The 27,224-nt window shown below is 47.5% G+C and overlaps 1 protein-coding gene across 1 annotated transcript in view; it reads right to left on the bottom strand.

Moving 5' to 3' along the window:
• Window positions 1–27,224, bottom strand: part of ZNRF1 (zinc and ring finger 1) — a 317,434-nt gene that overhangs the window by 23,234 nt on the left and 266,976 nt on the right. The window contains exons 3-4 of the mRNA XM_069604220.1: window positions 9,223–9,328; window positions 1,282–1,372 (exon numbers count right to left, since the gene is read on the bottom strand). Of these exons, the coding sequence (XP_069460321.1) occupies window positions 1,315–1,372; window positions 9,223–9,328 (164 nt within the window). The 3' untranslated portion in view covers window positions 1,282–1,314. The remainder of the gene's footprint in view (window positions 1–1,281; window positions 1,373–9,222; window positions 9,329–27,224) is intronic.

Raw genomic sequence — 27,224 nt, 5'->3', positions numbered from 1 at the left:
AGGTTGTAAGGCCATAGAGCCAGTTTAGCATTGTATTGTAAGCTGTGGCCTGTCACAATCAAGTGACCCTTTCCACTACACACGAGTCAGGGGGTTTTGTGCAGTTTAGCCCAAGACGAATTCGGGCACAACACAGGCAAGGCCACTTCTTGATTCACGTGGAATGACAAATTGTAGGGTGTTAGGATACTGTATAAACGTTAACACCGGGGGCAGGTGCCATGATGGACAACAGATCTTAGAAGAACGATTCAGAAGGATAACCACTTAACTCTAGAAATGAATGGATCAAGTACAAACGGACCACCCAATCATTCATTCACCTATCCCAATCATTCATTCACCTATGCCAATCATTCATTCACACATGCGTAGTCAGTCATCCCTCAGGCACCCTCTTTGCACTATATTCCACCTCTGCTTAATGTTCTGCCCCTACAGCAGCCCAAACCTTTGGCAATGCTCGTTTGCTGAATGCTGCAAGGGTAGTGTCCCAGGGTGCTGCTGGCAAGGGCGTGGCGATGCTGTTCTCTGCAGTTGGGTTTCTGACTTCCTTCAATGCATTTAAAGGCCACCGTGTGCGGTCAGGCAGCGTGTTCTCTGTGCTTCGTGTAATGCGCTTCCATTGCTCTCAGCAGCACTGGCCTGGGGTATCGGTATCGCAGGATCTCATTGTACTTCTACCCCCAAGCTACCTCCAGGGTTCTATTTCAAGTGTACTGACTTTGCAAAATGAAAAGCCAAGACCTACCTCATACAACTGCCTATAATGCAGATTCTCCGCGGTGGGGAATTTGATAAAGCTCTGTTGCAAGACCCTGTCCCAGGCTAGGCGGGACCGTTTTCTAGTGCAGCTCCTTTTCTGGTTTGGACATTCGGCCATCCCCCTCATCCTCATGCTAGTTTAGTCTCCCGTGCTCCGCTTAATTTTCAGGGTGGTCGCATACACTGAATACTGCATTTCTCTCTGCCTCAACATCGAAAATCAGAAAAGCAATGCAGACATAATTTGCTCAGCTATTAGGCACGCCTTATCCTGCATTGTCATAATCTGATTAGCCACTGGGTGTCGCCACAGCACCGCGTAAATCAGTAAGAAAAACGAACATACATAAGGAAGATTAATACTAGAGATGCCAATGATGCCAGGGGAAGGATGGCAGTAGGGGATTGGGAAGCCATCAAGGTACCTCTACGAAATGTATCTTCCACCACAGCACAACGCCCTGTCCCAAATGTTTTTTTTTTTTTTTTAAAAAGTGCAAGGGGATGAAAACAAACCTTAGAGTGAAGTCTGTGCACATGCTTGGCACGTCAATCTGATGGGTGTTCTGGGCAGGAACGGTTCACCTCAAACCAGGAGTCTATACAGCTGTGGGAGAGAGAAAGAGAGCTAGTCAGGAAGCCTGTGGGGGCGCACATGAGGGAAGCGGGAAGGGAGGGAGTAAAAATCACAGAAAGAGGGTTATGAAAGACACGGAGAGAAGGTGAAGAAAGGGACTGGTGAAAGTAGACCAACGTGGGAAGGAAGGAAGACGGGCCTGGGGGAGAAATGCACATACAGAAGCTGGGAGAGATCGGATGAAAAAACAGGAAACACTACGGGAGAGAAGCACTGAAGTAAGAAGAAGAAAGGAGGGCAGAAGAGAGAGAGGGTGGAAGAAAAGCAAACAGTGACGACTGGGAGTAGACAAAGACAGAAAGCGAAGGCGTGTGAGGGAGAGAAACAGAGAGAAGGGATACGAGGGAGGAGCGAGAGAAGTGTGACAAAAGAGTAAGGGAGAGCCATTAAGACAAGAGGGTTTAGGAAAGAAGAGCACACATGGAGGTGTCAGGAGATGAATAGGAACAGGGGAGAGACACACGGAAGGATGCGAACTGCAGTACGAGTAGGGGGAGAAAGAGAGGCATGTTAGCAATACAGGATGCGCTGTGTTCAGCTGTGCAATATATAGAATACACAGTACTACCTATGGTTTACTCGGGATCCGGTCATTTTTTCGAATGCATTTTTTCGAAATGCAATTATCTCGAAAAAATGTAGTCGAAATAATTTCGTCAACTTTTTTTTTTCGAATGTCTTTTTTTATTGAATAGGTTTTTTGGGTTTTGTAGGTAAAAAAAAGTGTTTAAAAAAAACAGGGGTGAACCCCCCCATTAAAAAAAAAGAATAAATATACATTCAAACATATTTTTTCGACGTAATGTTTTCGAGATAATTGCATTAGAAAAAAATCACTATAAACCGGTTTACTCGTTTGTGCAGGGCCTTAAGTGGGCCGGAGCTGAACCCAGCCAGTCTCCATAAAGTGTTTCTGAGACCGGGCTGCCGGGGCTCCCTAAACTCCCCAGGTAGCCCCAGTTCATCAGGTCGTTAGAAGCCATAAGTGAGACAGCGACAAAGCGAGGTTGACCATAAGCGAGACCATCAGGCTTTAGAAAAAAAGGTGTTGGCTTGCATCCGCCTGCGTTTTCTTCCTTAATTGAGGTGCCGACCCTTGCAAGGCATCCCTTTAACTAAGAGATGCAGGATCACCACTGTCGCACTCCGGGTGAGAGGGTGATAATCGCTGCATGGTATGCCTGACTGAAATCGGCACCAAAATCTAGGAGCAAAAAAAGTGTCGGGAGGCAGCAGTAATCAAAGCCACATGCTGCCCATTAGGGCAGACCCCCTATATGCCATGCACCCTAATTTCACATTGCAGTTAAAGCACTGCCAGTCTGCTGCTGCATTTCATGGACTCGTTTTACAGACAAGCTTTTGGGCTCAAACACATGCTATGGCATGCCTGATCAATGTGCACCCTATACATTGTATGATTGTGCTTTGCCGTGTCAAGCCTCTGGTGCTCATGCATGCCTGAACATACCGGCTTAGCATGCAGGCTATGATGCACCCAATGCCTGGTCACTGGGCACCTTGTGACAGGCCCGAGGGTGGGGGTGTCCCTATGCACCCCGAGCAATCCCCAGGCCTGGTTACCTACCTTTGTGATGGCCCTAAGCCTATTCCTCACGAACCCTGTGAATTGCCTGACATAGGTGTGCACACCGTGAAGTAGCTAGGCCTGGCATAACACGGCTGGATTGTCACTGGGCCTGGCATAACAGGGCTGGATTGTCCTATGTGCGGTACAAGACTGTTATGCAAATGGCCATTTCTGCTCTGGCATGGCAGAGTACTAAAACATGACTGTAGACCCTCCTGAGTGGGCCCCATCCCATAGAAAGGATGCTTTGGCAAATGTTAAAAAGATGGGGCTTTCACACTAAGTAAGTAATGGTCCTCCAGACGTGGACCCCTTCGTTCGTGCCGATAACTTGGGTTGCCGGGCCGTTATCCCCCGTTCCAGCCCCTGGAATGGGGGATGAATGCCACAAGAATTGATTCTATGTTTGTATCTAGAGAACTGTTTCAATATTGTAATCACTTAGAAAAATGGGAGGGCTCCTCCTGAGAGACCACTCTGTGCCAACAGGTAAATGTATGTGTCCTATAGATTGTTGCTCCATATATAGCGCCCACTGTCTGGGTAGATGAAGGCAACAAAAGGATGCAATGGACTGGTAGAGCAAAAGGAGGTTTTATGAATGATTTTAAGAATAGATGGGAAATTGTCTTATCAATGGAAAAATGTAAAGAACGACAGTTGAGGGAGTTTACGGATGTCATTAAAAGATTTACACAGGAGCACACATTTCCAAACTTTACTTACATAGAAAGAAAGACTCTTTCCCGCAGGTTCAGACCATTAAGAGAGAATTGCGGAAGAACATTAGATTTTTTTTAAAAGCTGGTAAGTAATGTAACCAGTTAATTGCAAATAAAAAACAGATTTATAAGAAGCAACTAAAAGCTATGCACATGTATATTTACCAAGTGTAAGGCGGGGCTATGCTAAGAATCCCACTAGAAAGATCGGATATAAACTTTTGGAAGTTGGTCAACTCACGCTTAATGAGGTTGACTCATTGAGAGCTTCTGGGAAGTGGGGTCTGAATTTTGATATTTTAGTTATCGAATTCATTATTATTATTAAGAGCAGTAAATCGCTAGCTCCTGGCCCAAAAGGGTTATGTAATCTTATGATCCAGTCAGATCCACCCTTGTGGGCTTCTATTTTATTTAGTTTGTTCAGAATGATCATTTCCACTCTGAAGTTTTCAGAGACCTGGTCCTCATCTATTATGATACCAATTTATATTAAGGGAAACAAAATCGACCCTTTAAATTATCGACCCAAAGAACTGAAGGACGAGGATTCCAAAACTATTGCATCCATGGTGCTGCCTGAGATAAGAATTTGGGCTGAGTGATCTGGCATACTGAAATCCAACCAGATTAAATTTCAGAAAGGGGTGGGAACGACTACCGCTGGTTTTATACTGGATTACCTGCAACAGGCTTCATGACAGAACCGGATAATAAGGACATACCTTGTCAGTATTGACCGGACACTAGTCTTTGAAGAGGTAGATCGGCAGTTGTTATGGCAGACATTTTAAAAATGGAGAAGCCCTAATCATTTGAGTATACCCATCCATCTTCATAATAAGAACACTCTAAAGGTCAGGCTTAGTCAACAGGGAAATACGACACAGGCAATTTCAGCTGAAAACGGATTACGAAAGGGGTGCGTCCGTGTCCCAGTTCTTTTTAACCTTTATCTAGCCGATCGGGGGCAATTCTGGAGAGATCTGTGTTTGTGTCACCAGTGGTCTTCGGTCATAAAGTACTGGCTTACATATGCCAACGACATTCTGTTAATGGATTGCAATAAGGTGGGAATATCTCGAATGCTGAAAGGTTTCATGATATATTCTAGGGAAAATTCCTTTATAATAATTACAACAAGTCTAAAGTATTAACCTTAAAAGCTGGAACCAAAAGTATGAAATTAGAATGGGTGTTACACAGACGCCACATTGAAGAGATTCCTAAATTGCAATATTTAATATTTAGCCTTTTACATTTCGGCTTCTCCTGGGAAACAAACGCTGATCGTTGATTAAATGAAAAAGCCAAGCACTTTGCTACTCAGATGAAATACTTACATAATCATTATGGGAAGTTTTCTCTAAAGCCTGTAATTGCGTTCTATTAAGCTAAAGTTGCTGCAAGCATATATTACGGCTTCTAGATACATCACCAGTTAAGCGATTACAATTTTGATTATGTTGATGGTGTATTGTGGAGAGGCACTTTGGGTCTCCCAAAATCGATTCCAATGACTGTGATAAGACATCAGTTAGGAGTAATTTCTATGAACACCAAGGTGCAATGGAAAAGCAAAGAACTATATGAAAAAATCTATAATCCTCCTCTATACTCAATTTATGGAGCTTTTGACGTAAAAATCTAACGTGGCTAAATGAATTGTGATCATTTCTGAAGCACAAATCGATATGTTAGTGTACACTTTGGAGGAGCTACTAGAAGACCTTCCAATGTGTAGAAGAGAGCTGTGGGATTCTGATCGGACAAATCCCTGCGACAAGAGAAGTACCTATAAAAAGTACAGACATCTCGGCACGAGTGAGCGCAAAAGCGGACAAATAACAAAGCTTTTTATTAAGTATTATGTTGTGCTTCCAGCTGGATGCATTACCCACAAAGCTTAATCGCTTCTTATGGAAAGAAACAGGGTTAATTAGCCCGGAATGTAGGTTTTGTTCAAATATTTAAGAATCCTTAAAACATTTATTGCTCGAATGTCCATCTTTGCAGAACCTTCGAAGGCACTGTTTTGAGCATTTTTATTAGAGATTAACGGGTCACTCCTTGGGATCAGGTATGGGAAAGATTGTTTCTGGAACATCGTTCTATTAAGGTTTTATTGGCATTGCATCGTTTAAAAAAAATGAAAACAGTTTTATTGGATAATGCCCAATGGACTAATGAGATTGGGTAAAATTTGGTGGCTCATTTTTATAATTAATTATGCAAAAAGGTTTTATGAATTGTATAATTGTTGTTCAATTTGTGTTAAGGTTTTCTTTTGTTAAAACTGTGTGACAAAACATTAATTAATCATTTTAATATGCTTTTATACTGCGCCAAATCACCAACGTAGTAGTATCAGAGCGCATAGGCTTGTGTGTGGAGTGGTGTACTGTGCACCCACAAGGGGTATCCAGACCTTAGTCTTTAGAAATAAAATGAGCCAGGGGGACACAAGGGCATGGGAACGAAGGACATAGGTGTTTTTCCAACACAGGGAGGGAGGGAGGCTTGCAGCAGGGGATGAGGAGAATGTTTTGTGATAGCCAGGGTGCGTGTCGGTCCTTCTAGGTGGACCATGGTTTTGGAAAAGGAAGGAGGCCGATATGTCCTAAAGTGTTGTTATAATTGGATGGCATTTACAGGGCAGATGTGGAGAATTATTAGTGCACAATGTCATGATGTCTGCATGCAGTGCATGGGAGTGTGATTGGGTAATCCGGGAGGTTTTGTGGCCTTTTTTCCTGGGTATCCCTGTACTTTGTAACCCAGCTCAAACGCCGGAATGTTAATTCTGTGACTACCACATGCCTGAGCAAAGAGTGGCCTAGTCGAGGATAGACTGTGTATAAAGGTGAGTGCTGTTGGTGAACGAAGGTAAGGGAATGGAGTGGTCAAATTTAAAAGGTCTGCCACGTTGATTCCAAAAAGGTTATCCATGTCCATCGAAATGTTTCCATCTAAAAAATGTCCATCTAATGGATTTTTCTTTCTTTTTTTAGAGGGAGTCCCCCCAAACCCCTGTTTTTTACCCTTTAAAATACACCTGAACAAAAATTAACCCTTTACCCCCCAAAAACATGCATTAGATGGAAACATTTCGATGGAATGGGTTTAGATGGAATGGTATTAGATGCAATGGTTTTAGATGAATTGACTAGATACCCATACTAGACATTATTTTGGTTCACAGAGAGAGTGAGTGGTGCCATATTTGGGAGAAGGCTATCAAAGTATAGTGATACTTAGCGTTATATAGTGAGAAAATATAGCCTGAGCGTTTTATGTCGTATGTGGCCATTAGACTGTGAAAGGTAGAGATGGATGTGTGACCAAACAGGGTAGGGAGGGAGATCTGTCCGTCTGTATTCTGTGACAGACCCGCACCCTTCTCTCATGTTATGTTGCTGTGCTTTGGCTGTTATCATGACGCTACGACACGCTATTACGCCGCAGAAATCTGTGCTTCTAGTGGACCTAACGTGGGCTGCTGGTGTGCTTCTAGGACTGTCACAAGCATTGGGTAGACTTGGTTCTTCCCGGGATAATCTTGCTAGGACAGGAAGTAGAACCTATTGCCTTAATTCCATGCGATCTGCGAACGCACTAGAAAAGAGTCACTTGACCACAGTGAAGGGGCAAGAGGGCAATGATTGCCCAAGTAATACTTGAGACTCATTAACAAATGTAAAGAAAAAAAGGTTGCTGTTAGAGAAAACCAAGCTTAATGATACATAGTGGCAGCAGTACTTGCTTCCTCCCACATGAGGATACTTGGGGAAACGCGCTAGTTCTGAATTATTGGAACATTGTAAGCCCCAAGTCCACCCAGTTTAACTAATGGGGTGGAACCATCGACTAAATGCATTAGTATCTTGTGGCAGCGGGACCAATTGCAGTGCTTGACATACTTGGATAACCAAAGACTTGCGCATGTAGCTGCGGGTGCCCCCAGCCTCCTGCGGTTGCAGTGCAAGTGACTATGCTAAGAAAGCGCCAAACTGCACTGCTTCTTAGGCCTGCTCTGGCTCTGTTGCCGTCACCATTCTCCCAGCCATGGCCCAAAAGGGACACCGCCCATCGAGATGGCTTGTTGTGCTTCATGCGCTAGTGACTGCTTCCAGACACTGTCCGGTGACTGACTGCGACAGAGGCAAAGGGGGTGCTCATCTCCTGGGAGTATCTATGGGGGAAGAGAGCAGACCAGAGGACAAGGCCCCTCACCCACCAGCCCCTTAGGAGAGGCGTAACTGCTAAGGCTGCAGGGAGAGGAGGAAGTCTCGTATGTAGTCAGGGGAGTGGTGACCAGTTCTGCAGGGGAAACCTGGAGCCCAGTGTCCATACCTGGAGGGTGGATCTGAAGCAGTATCCAGATCCTGAGGACCTCCACTGAGGATGTGGCTGTCCATCGCAGGACCTCTCGTCTGAAGTATTGTGGCACCAGGGGTATTGGCCCAAAATACTGGAAAAAAAGAATGCTGAATGCGCGTTTACTGCGCATTCAGCTGCAACCAAAAAAAACGAATCCGTTTATACTGAACAAGAGGAACGGGGTTGCAGGAGTGTCCCTAGCTCCCCTTGTTCTGTACAATGGGTTCGGGGTTGTCCCCCGCTTCCATTACATGGATAGCAGGGAACAATAAAACTATTAAAAAAAGAAAAGTCTTTTTGGTGCCTCTTCCGACCCACGTTAGTGGAAGGGAACTGTCGTTGCAGGGATGGAGGTGAGGCGGCACACACAGAAGTCAGGATATACAGGGGAAGCAGGGATGGGGATGCAGGAAACAGTGATCTATGTGATCCCTGCGCTGCGCGATTTTCCTAGTCAACATTTTCGTCGTCGGATGTTCGGGCTGCGCAGTGATCACACATAGATCCATGGCACCCCAGCAGACCTCCACTGGCATGGGGTGGAGGTGTCAGAGGGGGGGTTACCCATGTCCAGTTCTAGAAACCGCGCTTGGAACATGGTTTCCTCATCTCTGGAGACCCCATCCAGAGCATTGTGAAGCGTTCTGCACCCGGCATCTGAAGTAGTGGATCCAACTATAGAGACCGCCCCTCAAGTACTGGGTCGGGTGCAGGAGGGCCACACCTGCCACAGACAGCTTGTAGAATGCACAAGGCCACATTTGGAGTTTAGACTCCATGTATTTGAGGGCTCATCTGGAGCCTTGTGTCCTGCTCTAGAAATGAATGGTGGGGTGGTGGGCAGACACGTGTGATAGGTAGAATTTCTGGGGTGTAAGGTTTCTTTCAACTGTGGGTGGGAGGAGGTTCTCGTTATAAACACCCCAACAGAATGTGAAATCTGAGTAACTGCCACGCCACATGCCAGCAGCCTCACATGCTACCATCATGATATACTGCACATTCAGAGGAGCGCTGCTCGCTGACCGGGCCATTGCAGAACCCTTGTCCTTCGTAAATCATCATAGAAGTGGAAGAAGAGGGCTCTGTGTCACCGCATGGCCTCCGAATCCTGATATGTGGCCTACCTTTTGTGATAAATACACAGGCAGGGTAGCCGGGCTATCGTGTCCCCCTGGATCAGCTCCTCGAGGCAGATCACGCACTCGCCTGCGTCCTTTGTCAGCACGTCATCTGCGGAGAGAAAAGGAGGCAATAAGTGCTCTGCATCCCCCAATCCTTGGTGAACCCATGCCACCTCCCCTTTCATCCATCCCCCATGTCCTCTGTGCATTTTGTTCTGCAACCAACCATGTATCAGCCCTTTCCCATCGCACCAACACTCTCGTTTTTGGGAATGGGTATAAAAGAGCATTGGGACACATTTAGAAGACATTTATAGCATAACGGGTCATAGATTCTTTTTAAAAGAACAGCCAAACAAGTTACGGTCTGCACCTCAGGGGGAAGTTAGATTTGCAGCACTGTAGGCACCGGCTCCCCCTCTCTCCAGAAGGAGCTTCTGCTCACTTGATGGGGAAGCTCAGGTCCTCCTTTAAGCTCCTGCTCATCAAATCCTCATGGTGTTCCCTGCTGTAAACCTCCACCCATCTATCACTCCATCTGTGTGTATCGTTATTTCTCTGCATCTCTAGCCAGCTCTCACTACACACCTATCCACCTCTACCCGGTCAGCTAGATCTCTCCATCTTCCTCTAAGTACCTTGGTCGGCTGAGGCCCTCCTTTGGCTAGCGCTCTTTCTGACTCACTGCATTACCTATCCACCTCTATTCGGCCAGCTAGATCCCTCCATCTTGGTCGGCTGATGCCCTCCTCTGGCTAGCACTTCTGAGTCACTACACATCTATCCACCTCTACCCAGCCGGCTAGATCCCTCCTTCTTGGTCGGCTGATGCCCTCCTCTGGCTAGCACTTCTGAGTCACTACACATCGATCCACCTCTACCCAGCCGGCTAGATCCCTCCTTCTTGGTCGCTGATGCCCTCCTCTGGCTAGCACTTCTGAGTCACTACACATCTATCCACCTCTACCCAGCAGGCTAGATCCCTCCTTCTTGGTCGGCTGATGCCCTCCTCTGGCTAGCACTTCTGAGTCACTACACATCTATCCACCTCTACCCAGCCAGCTAGATCCCTCCATCTTGGTCGGCTGATGCCCTCCTCTGGCTAGCACTTCTGAGTCACTACACATCTATCCACCTCTACCCGGCCAGCTAGATCCCTCCTTCTTGGTCGGCTGATGCCCTCCTCTGGCTAGCACTTCTGAGTCACTACACATCTATCCACCTCTACCCGGCCAGCTAGATCCCTCCTTCTTGGTCGGCTGATGCCCTCCTCTGGGTAGCACTTCTGAGTCACTACACATCTATCCACCTCTATCCGGCCAGCTAGATCCCTCCCTCTTGGTCGGCTGATGCCCTCCTCTGGCTAGCACTTCTGAGTCACTACACATCTATTCACCTCTATCCGGCCAGCTAGATCCCTCCCTCTTGGTCGGCTGATGAGACTTAAAATGCCATCGTTCTCAAAGAGGCAAAATGTCTATCATTAGGTGTTTTCCCCTCACTGCCTGGAGCAGCAAAATGCCAAATTCGCCCTGATGTGTCTAAGGAAATAGAATGGTGTGCATGTGTCTAGTTATTGAAACATGTTCAAGCACAAGTCTCAATAATATTGCTTGTAATCGCCCGCTGGCCTGCCATGCCGCCAGGGGTAGACTGACCTATACGGAACTCTGGAGATTTCCCGGTAGGCCTCTGCACACTGGCCCTCATTTGTGTGGTATTTCCAAATGCTCCCATAGGAAAATGGGATCTGCGTGAAATTACCGAGTTGAAAAGTCCGACTACCAAAAGTCCTTCCCCCTGCACAGCTCCCCACCTTACACCTATACATTTTTATTAACTTCACCACCCCCCACATATATAGGGTGACCAGATTTTCAAAAAAAAAAAAAAAACCCAGACGGGCTATGGAAATAGAAGTAGGACTAAAGAAAATACACATTCGACTTTAGTCCTACTTCTGTTTCGTTGGCCCGTTGTGGGGGTCAAGGATGGAGTGTGCTAACAGGCACACTCCTCTCATTGGAGGAGAGCACCAGGGAAGGGAAGGGGGAGGAAATGGGGGCATGAAAAGCATTTCACGCCCCCATTCGCACAGGAAAAGTTGCGTCAGGACCCGATTTCGGGATTTCAAAATCGGGTCCCGGCAAAAAAACCAGCAAAAAAGGTCCGTAATCAAAACCCCGGACGGGGTTTATAAACTAAAAAAACTCCCGGGACGTCGGGTGATTTCCCCAGACTGTCCCGGGAAAACTCGGACGTCTGGTCACCCTACACATATATGAATAAATGGGAGTCGGACTTTTGGTGGTAGGACTTTCCTACTTAGGTAATTTCGTCCTAACCCGGAAAAGGGTTGGGCTTGCTGAAAATTTGTAATATGGGGCCACTTTGACAATTATTTCCAGGGCCTCTTTTTGTTCCCACTCCACCCCTGCATGTCGCCCACTGAAAAATCTTGCTGTGAAGTCAACCAGTGCCACCTGTGGGTAGAGAATGGCGGGGTCCTGCCCCATGACCTCTTCATACGTGTAAATGAGGTCGCGGGAGATTTAAAACCTACAGCAAGTTCATAGTCTGGAGACCAATCCGACACGGCACATGATGGACGCCAGCCGAAAGCCAGAATGAGGAGGGCCTGCGAAGCTTTCTTGAACCATTGAATGTCCTCATATGAACGCTTAGCTATGCAGAGCACAGAGCTGCAACCAGTTGCTCTGGGATTGCTACCTGCAATATCAACTGACCACGCATGTTTCATTCTGCAGCAGGGCAGCGCTAGAATGACTAACTAGGTCATACTTATTGTATTCAAGCATCATGAACTAAACGCAGACTGCCCACAGCAACCAGGCACACAGTAAATGTATCCATAATCCTAGTGCTCAGCTTGCATTGCCTCCTGGGCTGTTACTATTGAATTTGGGATGGGCCTGGAGTGGGCTCCAGCCTAGGGCGTGACCCCGAGAACTGCAGTCTGTAAAACACCCGGGATGTGGCGAGGTTCCTGCCAAGACCTGTTGGAGGTGTGCCCAGGAAAGTGGGTGGAAGCACTAGTTCTGGTCGCAGTGCCAGTACAGGTCCCTCATTGTTGGTGGAGGGGTGTCCCGTTGGCACTTTCCTGCCTCTTGTGAGTACTGAGGTGGTTTGCAATGATGCCGCAGGTCCTATCCCAAGGCCAGCGAGTGCTCTAGGATCGCTGTGAGTAAAGCTTCTGGAGTTCCGGCTGGCAGCGGTCGCGCCTGTAAATCACTCGCAATCTTTTCTCAGGTGCGCCCTATTTGCGCTGTCCCCAAGCTTACTCCCGAGGCATTCTCCTCATTAATACGGACACAGTGTTTTTCGCGGAGCTGCTCCATCACGGACCAGTTCTATTGTGAACCCTCAGCAGAGGTAGTACCCCTGCGTGGTCTTCATCCTCTGTAAGGTGTGCTCCACCCCCACTGTAACTCTGCAAACCCATTTCAACCCCACCGCTCTTTCACAATCACGCTTTCACCTTCCCCTCACTCCAACAACACACCTCATCTTCCCCTCAGAACTACCATTGCAGCACAGCTTGGCTCAGTCCCATCCTCCGGCCTCAACCTCCCTCCATCTTAAAGGGTCACCAACTCCCCGGTGCCATTAAACATACCCAAAACGTGTCTGGGGTCGCTTGTGGTCCCGTGCAGAAAGGATGTGGCCGAATAGTTTGGGTTGGGCTGGGATTTTTGGGGCAATGGCAACACTGGTTTGCATTTTCTCTGTCCAATCCCCTTCTGCACCTGCGCAGATGTGAATAAAAGCCGTGCTATGAAATGGCTGCCCAGAGGAGTTTCCGGTGCTTTACAGATTCGCCGTTTTCTGTCCATCACTTGGTGGTGGTTTCAGAAAACCGGCCTGTGGCATTCAGCAACCTATCGAAGATGGGCGCTAAACAAAAGGCGGTCTGGGGGGCCAACTGTATATGGAATGGAGTGGCACCAATGCACATGTGATGTTTATCTTAAATGGCGCAAGAGTGCTGGCTAGGAGGAGTCTATCTTGGATACGTGAGAGCGATGATGGCGGAATGCCTGTACGGGCAATGTCACGAAAGTGCTGGATATGGCTTATCTCACAGGAACAGTGCAAAATGCTGTCTTTTTGGGACTAGTGTGAGAGTGCCGGCTGCGGGATGGCACTTTTCCGTATGGCTTCAGAACGGGCACTGTGGGGTGTCTGGTTTTCTAGGTGGGGTCAGGGAGTCTGAACACTGACCCCCCGAGGGAGAACTGGCAACTTTTGGCTTGGGGGCAAGTACAATTTTCTGGCCACAATCCAGAGGCCTTAACTTCCCGAACAACAAAACTCAATACAACCTCTCCCCCCGTCCGCACATTGTAAAGTATATCTGTAGACATGACTGACATTACTTTTCTTTCAGCCAACGTATATTTCAGTCATGTTTGTGTTTTTTTTAGCGATCTGAGCCCCAGGGAAGTTCTCCCAACAGAGTAAAATAATTTCAATAGGATAATATAATTTGGTGAAATAGGTAAACTGGGATTTGAGCCCATGTTTCCTAATGCCCCAGTTTGCAATTTGACAGCAGGCTCCATCGCATCCCATCCCATCAGGAAACTATAGAATTCATTGGTAGAACCGAGCCATAGCCGAACCAGGGGGGTCTGGTTTCGCTCAAAGAGCCAAGTGTGAGTTTGCACAGCAAAACTGGCTTCCTGCTTCCCCACAATACAACACCCATGCCTTGCGCCCAGCCTAAACACCCCACACATAACATAAGACAATTAGTTGGCATCCTTCCTCCCCATGAGTACACACTATATGAATGGTTAATATAATTATTTATGGAGTAACTGTACAGCTTATAAACTCAGACGAGTGGGAATTTCCCTGCAGACAGTTAAGATGAAGAAGGAACAGTGATGAAAAGTAATTTGCTCGGAATCACTTAATGTATGAAGTGTGGAACCTGGGATTTGAGCCTGGTCTTCCTAGTTCCACGGTTTTCAATTTAGAGAGCATGAGAGACTTCATCTTCTCCTCTTCCTTCTTCAATATTAGAACCAACAAAAACACTTACTGGCAAATGTGTATTTCAAGGGCTAAATGAGTACACTGTTCAATAAATCCGGCTTTCGAGGCACTACTGTCCATGATATAGTTACTTGTCAAAATAGGTTCATTAAAAAAGTGTGCATCACTTTGTCAGAAAACAGAAAGGGGTTGAGCAGGTCCCACAATCTGGTTCAATGGTATGCAGTGCAGGCCCGATCTGAGCAAAGCTCATTCAATCTGCTGGCCCAGATCTGTACTCTGTCTCATTTACCTTACTTTCCTTACCCATCAGCTTCCGGGGTCCTTCAGTTGCACCCCACCCTCTCCTTACAATTAACTTTCAGACCTCTGTTCCCCTTTTGCACCATCCCTTAACCCTCAACTGAATCCCCTTCTCTTGCCCTGCCTCATATGTAGATGGTAGACCCCCTTGTTTGGCCGGTCAGCCTCTGCCAGACACAAGACACTTTGGTCGAAGTCTTGCTGGTGATTGTGGCAATGGGGCATGCACAATGCTCCAGGGACTTGGCTTTTATTATGCTCCCACAATGCACAGAGAGAGATTTTATAGTTCGGTTTGGGTGGCTGTAGAGATGTGTTTGAGTGCGTTTATAACTGCAAAGAATATATGGGTGTTCAAAGTACAACGCATCTATGTATATGAACATGTGGTTGTTATGTGCGTCTTTTGTTGGTCACATATGTGTTTTCAATTCAAGGCATTGAAAAACAATCACAAACTTAGGGGTCATTCAGAGTTAGGGGATAACAGTAAAATCAGCTGTATGATTTTACCTTCTGCCCAATTCAGGGTTTGAGTGAATACCATCGGTGGCATGACATGGAAATACCTGCAGTGGTATTATTTAGCTAGACATTTGCTGAGAATCCACCTATGTTTACCTCAACCTAAGAGGTGGATGTAAAAAAATGTAAATCATGTTGTTACCAGCTTTATAGCACAGAAGGGAACTGCAGGTGCTTCCCGTCAATAGTGAAAAAACGTTTTTACAAAGGGCCATGGTAAGGGAATGCCATTCCATGCCTCTGATGCCCTCTCTCACCACCTAACCCAAACCAGAATTGACCCTTTTCTGAGAAAAATAAAAATGGATAGTAGTGGTATAAGGTGCTACTAAAGATCCATTTCCATCTTCACAGTGACCGTGCACTTGGCTGAAACAGAGGTTTAAAAAAACTCATTTTTTGGTTACTACTGGCAGACGTAGTAAACTTTGAATAGGGTGGATTTTCAGAAACATCCACCTTCTGAGATGGTAACCTTTTCAGGCAGTAGATATTTCATAAAATCTTCCCAGATCTGAATAACCTTCATCATTTGTGGTCTAATAAATAAGAACTGAATGTTACATCTTTCTCTGCGGGTTTTTCAACTGTGCCCAAAAGTGAGTACCACAAACAATCCAAGAGCCATAGCTATAACCACCCTATATTAATATGTATTACCACCTGGGGCAGGGGAGCCAACCAATCAGGGAGCTCGGAACGTGGGTTTAAACTGCTAATCTCAGCCCACATTCCGAGCAGCTTGCTGGCTGCTTACTCCGCCCGCACTGCCATCTTGCCCCCCCACCCTCTATTCCCTTAAGTTTTTTTTTTTGTTTTTACCCCCCTCCCACCACCCCATCACACTTAACTTTTGTCTGGGCAGTGGCAGAAAGCAGGAAGCCGCTGCCCCTGCTGCTACCGCCACGCTCAGTCAAGGCTGCCACAAAAATGGAAGAGGGTCTCCTTATGGAGCACTTCCTTCCATCTTTGTGGCGGCCATTTTAGGACAGTATTTTGTTTGAATGAATGGGATGCTGTGCAGCGTCCCGTTCATTCAAACCAAATACACTGCTCTCAGCACACCGGGTTACCGGATTGGCAACCAGGGGGTGCTAATAGCGTTAACATCCTTTCTGGCGGGCCGGATCCGGTGTTATCGGCCCGGGGACCCTTGTTAAACACCCTTGCTTTGCTCTGCCCTTTAACTCGGGGCCCGGGACAATAACACCTGATCCGGCCCACCGGATTGGGCGTTAACGCTTATCGAATATTATTCAGGGAGCTTTTGAACATTTTGTAATGCTTTCACCAGTGATGGAGAAATTAATAAAACATGGAGGAGGGAGGCATTCTTACAAAATATGGACCCTTGCTACCTTGGCAAGTAGGAGTGGTCATAAACGGCTATCGATTGTAACTAACCAATGGTGTATGGGCTGCAGTGGCGCCAAGATTAACTTCCAAGGTTACAGCATGTATCATTTTAATGCGTACATTGCAGTTGGGCGGTATGAACATGCGCCTCTGGCCTGGGCCACCCAGCCACATCTGCAGCATTGCTCAGATCAAGAAGAGTGCCTCTCCGCATCTACACAGAAGCGGAGCGCACCTTTCAGCACTCGGCTCCTTTGGGGCAGGCTGGATTATTTAGGATTTTTTTTCTTTTTTTTTGTTTTGTTTTTTACTTTTAGCAGAGTCAGCCTAGCCACCTTGCAGGGCTATTTCCCCTTTTGTTCCTCTCTCCAGCCCGCCCCTCCGGACCCTAGCCTTTAGGGTGGAAGGAGCACGCTTCTCCGAGTCTAGTCGAAGCTCAGCTCTGAGTGGTGGAGATAGTGCACACCTCTCTGTGAGCCTGCGGTGGTGCCAGGGTACGAGGGTGGGGACTAGCACACCTGGCCGAGCCTCCCCTGGCTAGGAGGAGCCCTGCTCTGAATGTTGGGGGGAACGAGGGCACAGGTGTGCACGCACCTGCCCTACCCTGAGATACAAGCAGTGGAGCGCGATGCGCCATAATTGCCAGGCTTCATAATGCAAGTGCAAAGTGGGGGAGAGTGAAAACCACACACATGCCCCAGTTAGGGTGCACGCCAACAGCCTGGGCGGGGGCGGGTCTGTGCTCTCTGATGTGGGTGGGGGTGGGGAGCATGGTTGTGCGCACCTGCTCCAGCCTGGCGTGGGCTGTGAGCTTTGCCGAGACGGGTGGCATGCTTGGGTACCACTCCTTTCTGCTTTCCTTCCTGTACCCAGCTGCCAGGGGCGGCCAACTGACAGCCGAGTTTGAAATGCAGACTGACGCGGCACTGAACTCCTCCCCCTGACCCGATTCCTGGCAGCAAAAATCAGGTCAACAGTCAAATCAGACGTAAACAAAGCCAAGCGTCCCGCCATTGTCTGTGCTCCTGGTAAAGAGGCTTTGTGTCGGAAGTGCCCCGAGCCACGCAGACCGCGCTGCATATTCTGTGGCTCACTATTACTGTGACAAGGAATTCTTTAAATCCAAAACGTGTGCGTCCCGATATTCAAGATTCTTCCAGCTAAAATAGTTCCTGCCACATAGGCGTCTGTTATGCCCTGTCCAACTAGACGTCAATGAAATATGCAGCTGACATTTTGTTTTAGCTTGTTGGTCGTGGGTGAAGTTATGGGCGCTGCAAATGGTACACACGCAGAACAACGACTTTGCTCCTCTGTGGGAGCAACTGAGACAGCTCGCACCCCCACCCCCCAAGGCTAGACTGCACAATTGCAGAAAAACCTCTTCATAGCTTCACACGTTACTTACTAGGCTTGCATACTGCACCCGGCACTATCATACTGGCTTCATAGAACCGAGGCTTGCCCTGAAAGCGGGTTAGTATTGGGGGCCCCATGTGGGGTATTCACATTAAGATCTATTGATGAAAATAAAAAGGGCTGGAAGAGGAGGGGAAAGTGGGGATAAGTAAAAACCACCATCGGAGACTGGAGAGAGATTCTAGGACAGGTTGGGGAGAGGGTGGTGTTAGGGAGAGTGGACGCAGCTGGGTACCGAGGAGAATGCAGAAAAGGGGAGGACTTTTTAGTATGCTTGTAAGTGGGGCCGGCCCTAGGATTTGCGGGGCCAAGTGTGGCAAATTATGTGCGGTTCCCTTAATCTGCATTTGATAACATCACAGGAAGTTACATCACAGGAATGACATCACCAGATAATGACCACTTCCTATGTAGCAGCAGCAAAAACATGGTAACAAATATGTATAATTAAATAACGAGAGGAGAATTTCCAATAACTACACTAGCAAAGTATAAAAGGTAGCCACTTTTAAGCCCAACAAATAATAACGAAATATTCCTAAAAATACAAAATCCAAACAGGAGACAAGCGCTTTAATGGCACTTTTGTGTGTTCTTGCAGGTAAGCGTCTGCATTGGAATCATGACAAACTGGCGTGAAATCCTAGTAGCCGAACACTTGAGCAAGCAAAAATGTTTTTAATGCTGGCCTCAAAAACACAGAACCGGGGTTGTGTCCACCCTTTGAAAAAAGTGGGCCGACGCTGTCCACCCACATGTATCGACTTGTGCCCTGAAAATCAGTACAGGGCCAGAACCAGAGAAATATACCCCCTCCAGTCTCCAGGATGACAACCTCTCTTGTCAGATCCGTGGTAAAATATTCATGGCTCACTTGCAAGCGTCATATATAATGTGAGGAAAATGTTACATTCTACTTAAACGCTTTTTGGCTTGGTAAATACAAACATGTGGCAATGAGGCAAATAGCTTTGCATGTGATTTCAAAATAAAAAATGCCCCATTGCAGTTCTTAACACAACAATGGTCTCTTTAAATAGGCCATCAATAGTAAACTGCACCCAATTTAAACGCTCTGCTTTAAGAAAGAAAGTGATCAGCAGTGCTTATGAGGCTTGCAGCGCCCAATGGACTGCTGGGAGGGTGGGTTTGGAGGGGAGATGTTTGTCTCTACAGAATCGCAGCAGGAGGCTGACAGGTTACAAGTTGCCTCACCCGAGAAACAAGAAGGGAGCTAAACCTGAGAACAGCCACTTTTCAGAAATATTCCGGCAAGCTTCCCCTTCATCACGCAGGCCGCCCATAAACACAGGTACTCTGAGCACACGGTCCACGCTGCAGCCTGCAAGAGGGAGTCAAGTGCAGCCGCGCCTGCTGCACACGCCTTGCGCCGTCCCTGCTTGCAAGTAGCGGCAAAAGTGCTGCGAGGTCATTTGTACTTGCAGCAGAAGGGTGGCTGTGTAATGGGCTTGATAGGAGCTCAAGCGTTGCCTTGAAGCATGGAGGCTGGTTTGTGAAGCTTGCATTCTACCGTCCAAAGGAAAAAGCTCTGGAGCCAAGCCAAACTGTCCAAGAGACCCAAGTCAATGGTGGACTGTGTAGGAGTTGCATGCTCTGGAAAGCAGGGAACATATGGGGATAGAAGTATGAGTGGATAAAAGGGCTCCATCAACCCACGCGCCACAACCGCTTGGACCAACCACTTCACACAAGGTCAAGTGACTGATTACAGCGTCGCTTGCACTCCCTTGCAATCTTCAATGTGATGGTTTTCAGGCCAAGCAATAAACATAGAATTGCTCTCACAAGGTAGTGGGTGGCCAGCAAATACATGTGGAAGGGCTTAATTGATGCAGTGTGAACACAAATCTAAAAGGACGGATGCTTGAGAGAGATCTGATCTGCAAGTTCGTAGTTGTGTTGCGCCACTCTGTGGCACGCTCCCTGTACTGTAGTGACCGTCTTGCATTGAAGGTGGCAGCATAGTAAACACTGAATGAGTCCCTAGATAGAGAAGCATACTTTTGGGTAGTTTGGAGGAACTTGATTTGTGGGTGCTCAGGGGAGTGAGCTGTGGGTGGATGGGCACTAGGACAAGACTAAAGCACCGCGATCCACAGGTGCAAGAAGGAGGCATACGAGGAGGACAAAGCACTGAGAACCCCACCTGCATTTACTAGTCAGAGGAGAATGCCGAATCAGCGAGAACCCTATATGCATTTACTATTTACTGGCCGTGGGACAGGGCCCAAGCACTTAGAACCCTATGTGTTTTCACTCGCCATAAGTGAAGGCCACAGCACATCTACATTTAATAGGCGGAGAAGGCCAAAGATTTGAGAACCCTCAGCGCATTTAGTAGGGGGAGAATTGGGGTAAACCACTGAAAACCCCACGCGCTCTTATTGAAGGGAAGGGATTAAATTAACATGTCTGTGTTTATTGCAGCACAGAAATGTGGCAGAGGGGGGGTATCGGTCAGGGAGGAATGCATCTGTTGGGTGTTTTGTACCTGCTACAGCAGCAGCCTTTGCATTGGAGGAGCCAGATAGTAGGCGGACCTCTGAACCAGCCACACCAGTCAATCAGTAGACTCAGAGGTGGGAGTTTACGGGAACTGTGGATCTCTGCGCTGGTATAATTCGGTTTCTCCGCATGAGGTTATATTTCCTGCTGTCGGTAGTTAGGGTTCCAGTGGGACAGAGCTCCTGCAGTCCCAAGTTTAAGCAAGAACGAGATGTGGTTTGTAACCCTGTTCTACCTTGGCGCTGGAAGTGGTATATACCAATACGTATTTTAGTACTCCATATTCAGTCTCTAATGATAAGGGACACCATTGTGTGCTTGAGATAGGTTGAATTTAATATTCAGTAGGTACAATTTTACACATATTTTGCTATTATGTTGGCAGACATCTCTAGTGCAGTTAGATATATGCGATATGCTGTTTGCATTTTTTAGAGTGCCGACACGTGTTTCAACCATAGGTCTTTCTCAAGGCGTGGACTGGTCAGTTTATCGGGTCCTGTGTAGGTGTGTCCGTATACTTCTGGTGGGTCTAGCTGGTTAGCTTTGAGTCCCGGTTGGGCAATTGTTGGTGATCTGCTGAGCTCACGGTATATTGCACATGTCTAACTTGTCTGCCCATGGCTAGTGTGCAGTATGAATAGGGTTTAAGCATTGCTGGCACTACAGCTGAGGAAAGGTTGTGGAGATTTAGACTCTGTTAAGGTGCACGTCCCTAGTGGGCTGTGTACCTGAGGTCTCGATTGTTGTCCTTGCAGGTGACGCCAGGCTGTCAGGTCCCGGAGTTGGTCGATGGGGAAGCGATGCAAGGAGGCAACTCCAACCCAACCCTAATAGAACAGGGATGGATGGGAACCACCTCCCGACGCCACAGATAGACCTCCCTGTGGATTAATGTGACGTCGGAACAGTGCAAGCACTGACAGGGAGGTCGATGCAATGTCAAGCTGGATACAGTCCAAGGAAGATGAACTAAGCAACTTCAGGAGTGATAGATCAGGTAATCAGAAAGTTCCAATACAGTTCACAGGTGACAGGCGAAGAACCGAGGGGTTGGGACAGTCCAAGGAAGATGAACTCAGCAATTTCAGGAGTGGTAGATCAGGTAATCAGTAAGTTCCAATACAGTTCACTGGTGACAGGCGAAGAACCTTGGGGCTGGTACCCTTAGCCAAGCAAACATGGAAGGCTTCAGAATGGCGTAATAATGGGTCAGCATGGGAAGAGAACCCAAGGCACAGGGAGAACCAGGAGAGACAGGGACCCAGAGGGGAAGAAACAATACCCCCAGTAAGGCAGCCAGAAACCAGAGCAGGACAAGGCAGGGTAAGGGGAATCAAAGGAAGGGAGACCCACCAGGCCAGGGACCCAGGAGGGGAAAAGGAGAAACCCCCAAGAACCCAAGGGAACAAGCAGGAGAACAGGAACGGGTCAGGTAAACAAGGCAACAGGAGCTGGGCACCAAAGCAACATTCTGCAGGTAACAAACCGCGTTAAGACGCGACTTGTTAGAGAGCTGGACGCTATTTACAGCGTTCGGCACGAGAATGAGGCTTGGAGCGCCAACGGACCTGTGCGTGCGTCGTGACCAAGCGGGAACCAGAACGAGGCTTGGAACGCAAGCTTGCTTCCTCGTTCCTGGTTACCCGCGAGGTCCGTGCACGCAAGCGGAGGCGCAGATCGCCGACCCGCTGTTGGATGCCACTTCTTCCCAGCCGGAATCGTGGATACAACCGCCACATCCAGAAATGGGAGCGGGGCGTAAACCAGGTGGGTGTTCTAACACTATAACCCCCTCCAGAAAGACCTGATGAACCTGGTTTCCAAGGGTAACGGGAAAAAAACTCCCTAACCAAACGAGGGGCATGTACATTCTCAACAGGTTCCCAGGTACGATCGCATGCGGGATAGCCCTTCCAATCAATCAAATACTGCAATTTACCCCTAAAGAATCGGGAATCACATATTTCCTGTACTTCGAATTCAGGGGTACCCTCGACATCAATAGCTGCAGGTCGAGGACTAAACCTATTGTAGGGGTATGGACGATAGGCTTTCAACAGAGAGATATGAAAGATAGGATGTACCCTCCAAGAATCAGGTAACGCAAGTTCAAAAGCTACCAAAGACACCTTTTTGGTAATCGGAAAGGGGCCCAAATACTTGGGAGCCAATTTCAAGGGTACATTTCGAGCAGGTAAATCTCTGGAGGACAACCATACCAGATCCCCCACCCGGAATGGAGGCTCAAGACTCCGATGCTTATCGGCTTGCCTCTTCATGTTCTCACGTGCCTTGGCCAGGGTACCAGCTGCCCGACATTGCAGATCTTGAATCTTGGTCACCAAGCAATCAGCTGAAAGGACCACACTGGATTGAACTGGTGCGAAAGGCAGCAATCTGGGATGAAGACCAAAGGAGCAGAAAAAAGGACTCTGTCCCGTTGCAGAATGGACAGAATTGTTGTATGCAACCTCGGCCAAGTCAAGATGCGACTGCCAATTGGTCTGACAAGCGTTGGCAAAACAACGAAGGTACTGCTCTAAAGTCTGATTGGTCCTCTCAGTTTGTCCATTGGTTTGTGGATGGTGTCTTGAAGTGAGTGCTCTATGAATGCTGAGATGCTGATACAGTTGACCCCAGAAGGAGGAAATGAATTGGGAACCGCGATCTGTTATTATCTTGGCAGGCAATCCATGTAGACGAAATACATCATGTAGAAAAGCTTGCGCTACTTGAGCAGCCGTTGGAATACTTGCGAAGGGAATAAAGTGAGCCAACTTGGTAAAACAATCGACGACCACCATAACGCAAGTATGACCTTCAAAGGGTGGGAGATCAACAATGAAATCTGTGGCGATGGTATGCCAGGGGAACGGCGGAATTTCAGTGGGATGTAACCTACCTACGGGTCTCTTGCGTGGAACCTTAACCTGAGCACAGATGGGACAGCATTCCACATAATGTTTGACTTGAAGAGCCCATTTGGGCCACCAGAAGTGTCGAGAAACGAGTTCCTGTGTAGATCGGATACCCCGGTGACCACCAATCTTGGAGTCATGAAGGCTCTGTAGAATCGTCTTGCGAAGTTCTTCAGTTGGTAAGTACAGCCTGTTCAAATAAAAAAGTAATCCATCCTGCTTTACGTGGTAATGTCTTATCAAAGTGTGCCGTGTGGGATCAGCCAAGGTCGCTTGTGTCACCTTCTGCAGAAAAGACGGAAGAGCCAAAAGAAAATGCTTGGGAGCTATCACAGATTGGTCTTGGCCTTCATGTTGGATGTCATCAGCCAAGGAGCGGGAAAGGGCATCCGCTTTCAGATTTCTGCTACTGGGTACATAGGTGATCTGAAAATCATAATGTGAGAAGAAGGCGGCCCATCGAGCTTGACGAGAGGTCCGGCACTGAAGGGAACGCAGAAATTGTAAGTTTCGGTGATCGGTGCGTACTTCCACCGGAAAACGTCCTCCAAGTAGATGATGACGCCATTCTTCAAAAGCGGTCTTAATGGCTAGAAGTTCCTTTTCGATAACAGGGTAATTCCGTTCACTAGCCATTAATTTTTGGGAGTAGTAAGCCACAGGGAATTCCATCCCGACCCTTGGGTCAAACTGAAGTAGTACAGCTCCCACAGCGAAATCCGAAGCGTCGGCTTCCACCATAAACGGCTGGTTGTCCTTTAGGATGATGTAATATGGGAGAAGTACTGAAAGCCTTCCTTCTTTAAGCGTTCAAAGGAAGCAGCAGCTTCATGCCCCCATACAAAGGTTTTCTTAGTACTGGTCAGATTGGATAAAGGTGCAGTTAATTGAGAGAAGAGTGGAATGAATCTTCGATAGAAATTGACAAAGCCAAGAAAACGTTGAAGAGACCGTCTATCACTGGGAGGTCTCCATTGCAAGATTGCACGAACCTTAGCAGGATCCATGTGAATACCCGAAGCACTGATTACATAACCAAGGAATTCAATTCGATCCTGATGGAAAAGGCACTTCTCGAGCTTGGCATAGAGATTGTTCTTGTGTAACCGCCGGAGGACCTCCTTTACATGTAATATGTGTTCCTTTTGATCCCTTGAAAACACCAAAATGTCATCCAAATAAACCCAGACCGAAGTCCCGATCAGATCAGAAAATATATGATCCATTAAACGCTGGAAGACAGCTGGAGCATTACATAGCCCAAAGGGCATGACTCGGTATTCATAGTGCCCAGTTGGTGTCTTGAAAGCCGTCTTCCATTCATCTCCTGTCTTTATCCGTACCAGATGGTAAGCTCCACGAAGGACGAACTTGGAGATATTCGTGCCTTGTGTAAAGATTCCAAAATGGACCGAATCAAAGGAAGTGGATAGCGATCCTTTCTAGTGATATCGTTTAATTGTCTATAATCCACACATGGACGCAGAGTACCCTCTTTCTTCTTCACAAAAAACAATGGAAATCCCGCTGGTGAATTGGAGGGTGTAATATGCCCTTTCTGAAGGCAATCCTCAAGATACTCCTGTAAGACTTCCTTTTCTTGGGCTGTCAAGGTATACACCTTGCCATGCAGAATCACTGCGTCGGGTAGCAAGTCTATGGCACAGTCAAAGGTTCTATGAGGTGGTAAGGGAATGTTCTTTGGTTCCGAAAATACCTCTTGAAATTCAGAATACTCAGAGGGAATAGACAAAACAGAGTAAGCGAGACATGCCATGTCCCTCGGTCTGGGTGGCAATTGAAAGTTGCATTGACGAAGAACCCGTGTCACAACAGTCCTGCACACAACGATCAGAGCAAAAAACCAAAGTTCGAGTCTGACAATTGATGTTAGGGTTGTGATGTAACAACCATGGCAATCCCAAAATGATTGGATATGAGGGTGTCTTGATGACATCTAGGGATATCTGTTCGTGGTGTTCCTCAATCCCCAGGCTCAACGTCTCGGTATGTTGATGGACCGGACCAGAAGACAATGGGGTACCATCAATTACTTCCACCACCGAAGCACAGTCTTTCTCAAGCAAGGCAATACCATTTCTGGTGGCAAATTCGGTATCCATGTAATTTCCAGAGGCTCCGCAATCCAACAATCCTTGTACCTCAATGGATTCTTTTCCCGGCCTAGAGATCTTAATTGACAAAGCCATGAGAACCACCGGTTGCATGGGTTGTTGGACATCCACTGATTTAGGAAGGACTTGAGAAGAAAAAAGGCCCATCGTCGCCTTTCTCATACACGATAGGCCGTTTAGTTTTCCGACTTCCGAAGTGGTCTTAATGGACAGGTATTGAGATAATGTCCAGAGGCCCCACAGTACAGGCACAACCGTAAATCTCGTCTTCGTTTCCTTTCGGCGTCAGATAAAGGCCCTCTGACCGCCCCCAATTGCATGGGTTCAGGGGAGGGTTCCGTGGAACCGGACGTCTTGACAGGCTGTGGCACGAATCTGGGAACCGTTCTTTCAAGACGTCGCCTCTCGCCCCTTCTCTCAGACAATCTGTGATCAATCCGCATCACTTGCTCTTGGAGTAACTGCAGGGTTTCTGGTTCAGGAATATGAAGTAGTTCATCTTTATATTCCTCCCTCAATCCTCTACGAAAAAGGGTCTTCTGGGCAACTTCAGGCCATTGTGAATCAGTAGCCAATTGGCGAAAACGGCTGATATAAGTAATAATATCACTAGATCCTTGTTTCAAATCCATTAGTTGGTTCTGGGCTGTAGCAGCAAGGTTGGGGGATTGAAACACCTCTAGGAAGGCCTTTTCAAAGGCCACAAAATCCTCCAAAACAGGACCTTTGGCTACCACCAAAGGAGTAGCCCAGGCCAATGCATTTCCAGTTAAGTTTCTTAAAATGTATCCAATCTTGGCCTTATCCTGATTAAAATGCGTAGGCCGACACAAAAAATGAATCCTACAATGGTTGCAGAATTCAGCCACCCGTCTTGGTTCTTCATCAAGCTTTACAGGACTGGTTTGAGCCATCACTGTCTCAGCCGAGGTACCCGAGGTGGTTCCTTGAGCAACCAACTGACGCAAGGCCAGATTCTCCTGACGCAAAGCTGTCATCTCAGTGCGTAGGGCCCGAACCTCATTCCTCAATTCCTCAGAATCATCCATTTCCGAGTCAGAACTGGTTGTGAGGCGTCTTAATCTGTTAAGGTGCGCGTCCCTAGAGCGCTGCGTACCTGAGGTCTCGATTGTTGTTCTTGCAGGTGACACCAGACTGTCAGGTCCCGAAGCTGGTCGATGGGGAAGCGACGCAAGGAGACAACTCCAACCCAACCCTAATAGAACAGGGATGGATGGGAACCACCTCCCGACGCCACAGATAGACCTCCCTGCGGATTAATGTGACGTTGGAACAGTGCAAGCACTGACACAGAGGTCGATGCATGTCAAGCAAGATACAGTCCAAGGAAGATGAACTCAGCAACTTCAGGAGTGGTAGATCAGGTAATCAGAAAGTTCCAATACAGTTCACAGGTGACAGGCGAAGAATCGAGGGGTTGGTACAGTCCAAGGAAGATGAACTCAGCAACTTCAGGAGTGGTAGATCAGGTAATCAGTAAGTTCCAATACAGTTCACTGGTGACAGGTGAAGAACCTTGGGGCCGGTACCCTTAGCCAAGCAAACATGGAAGGCTTCAGAATGGCGTAATAATGGGGCAGCATGGGAAGAGAACCCAAGGCACAGGGAGAACCAGGAAAGACAGGGACCCAGAAGGGAAGAAACAATACCCCCAGTAAGGCAGCCAGAAACCAGAGCAAACACCTACCCCAAACAAGGACAAGGCAGGGTAAGGGGAATCAAAGGAAGGGAGACCCACCAGGCCAGGGACCCAGGAGGGGAAAAGGAGAAACCCCCA

Source organism: Ambystoma mexicanum, chromosome 1p (assembly GCF_040938575.1).
Source record: "Ambystoma mexicanum isolate Mex_15411 chromosome 1p, UKY_AmexF1_1, whole genome shotgun sequence".
NCBI lineage: Eukaryota > Metazoa > Chordata > Amphibia > Caudata > Ambystomatidae > Ambystoma > Ambystoma mexicanum.
The sequence above is the reverse complement of the archived record's forward strand: the minus strand, read 5'-3'. Positions and strand labels throughout refer to the sequence as shown.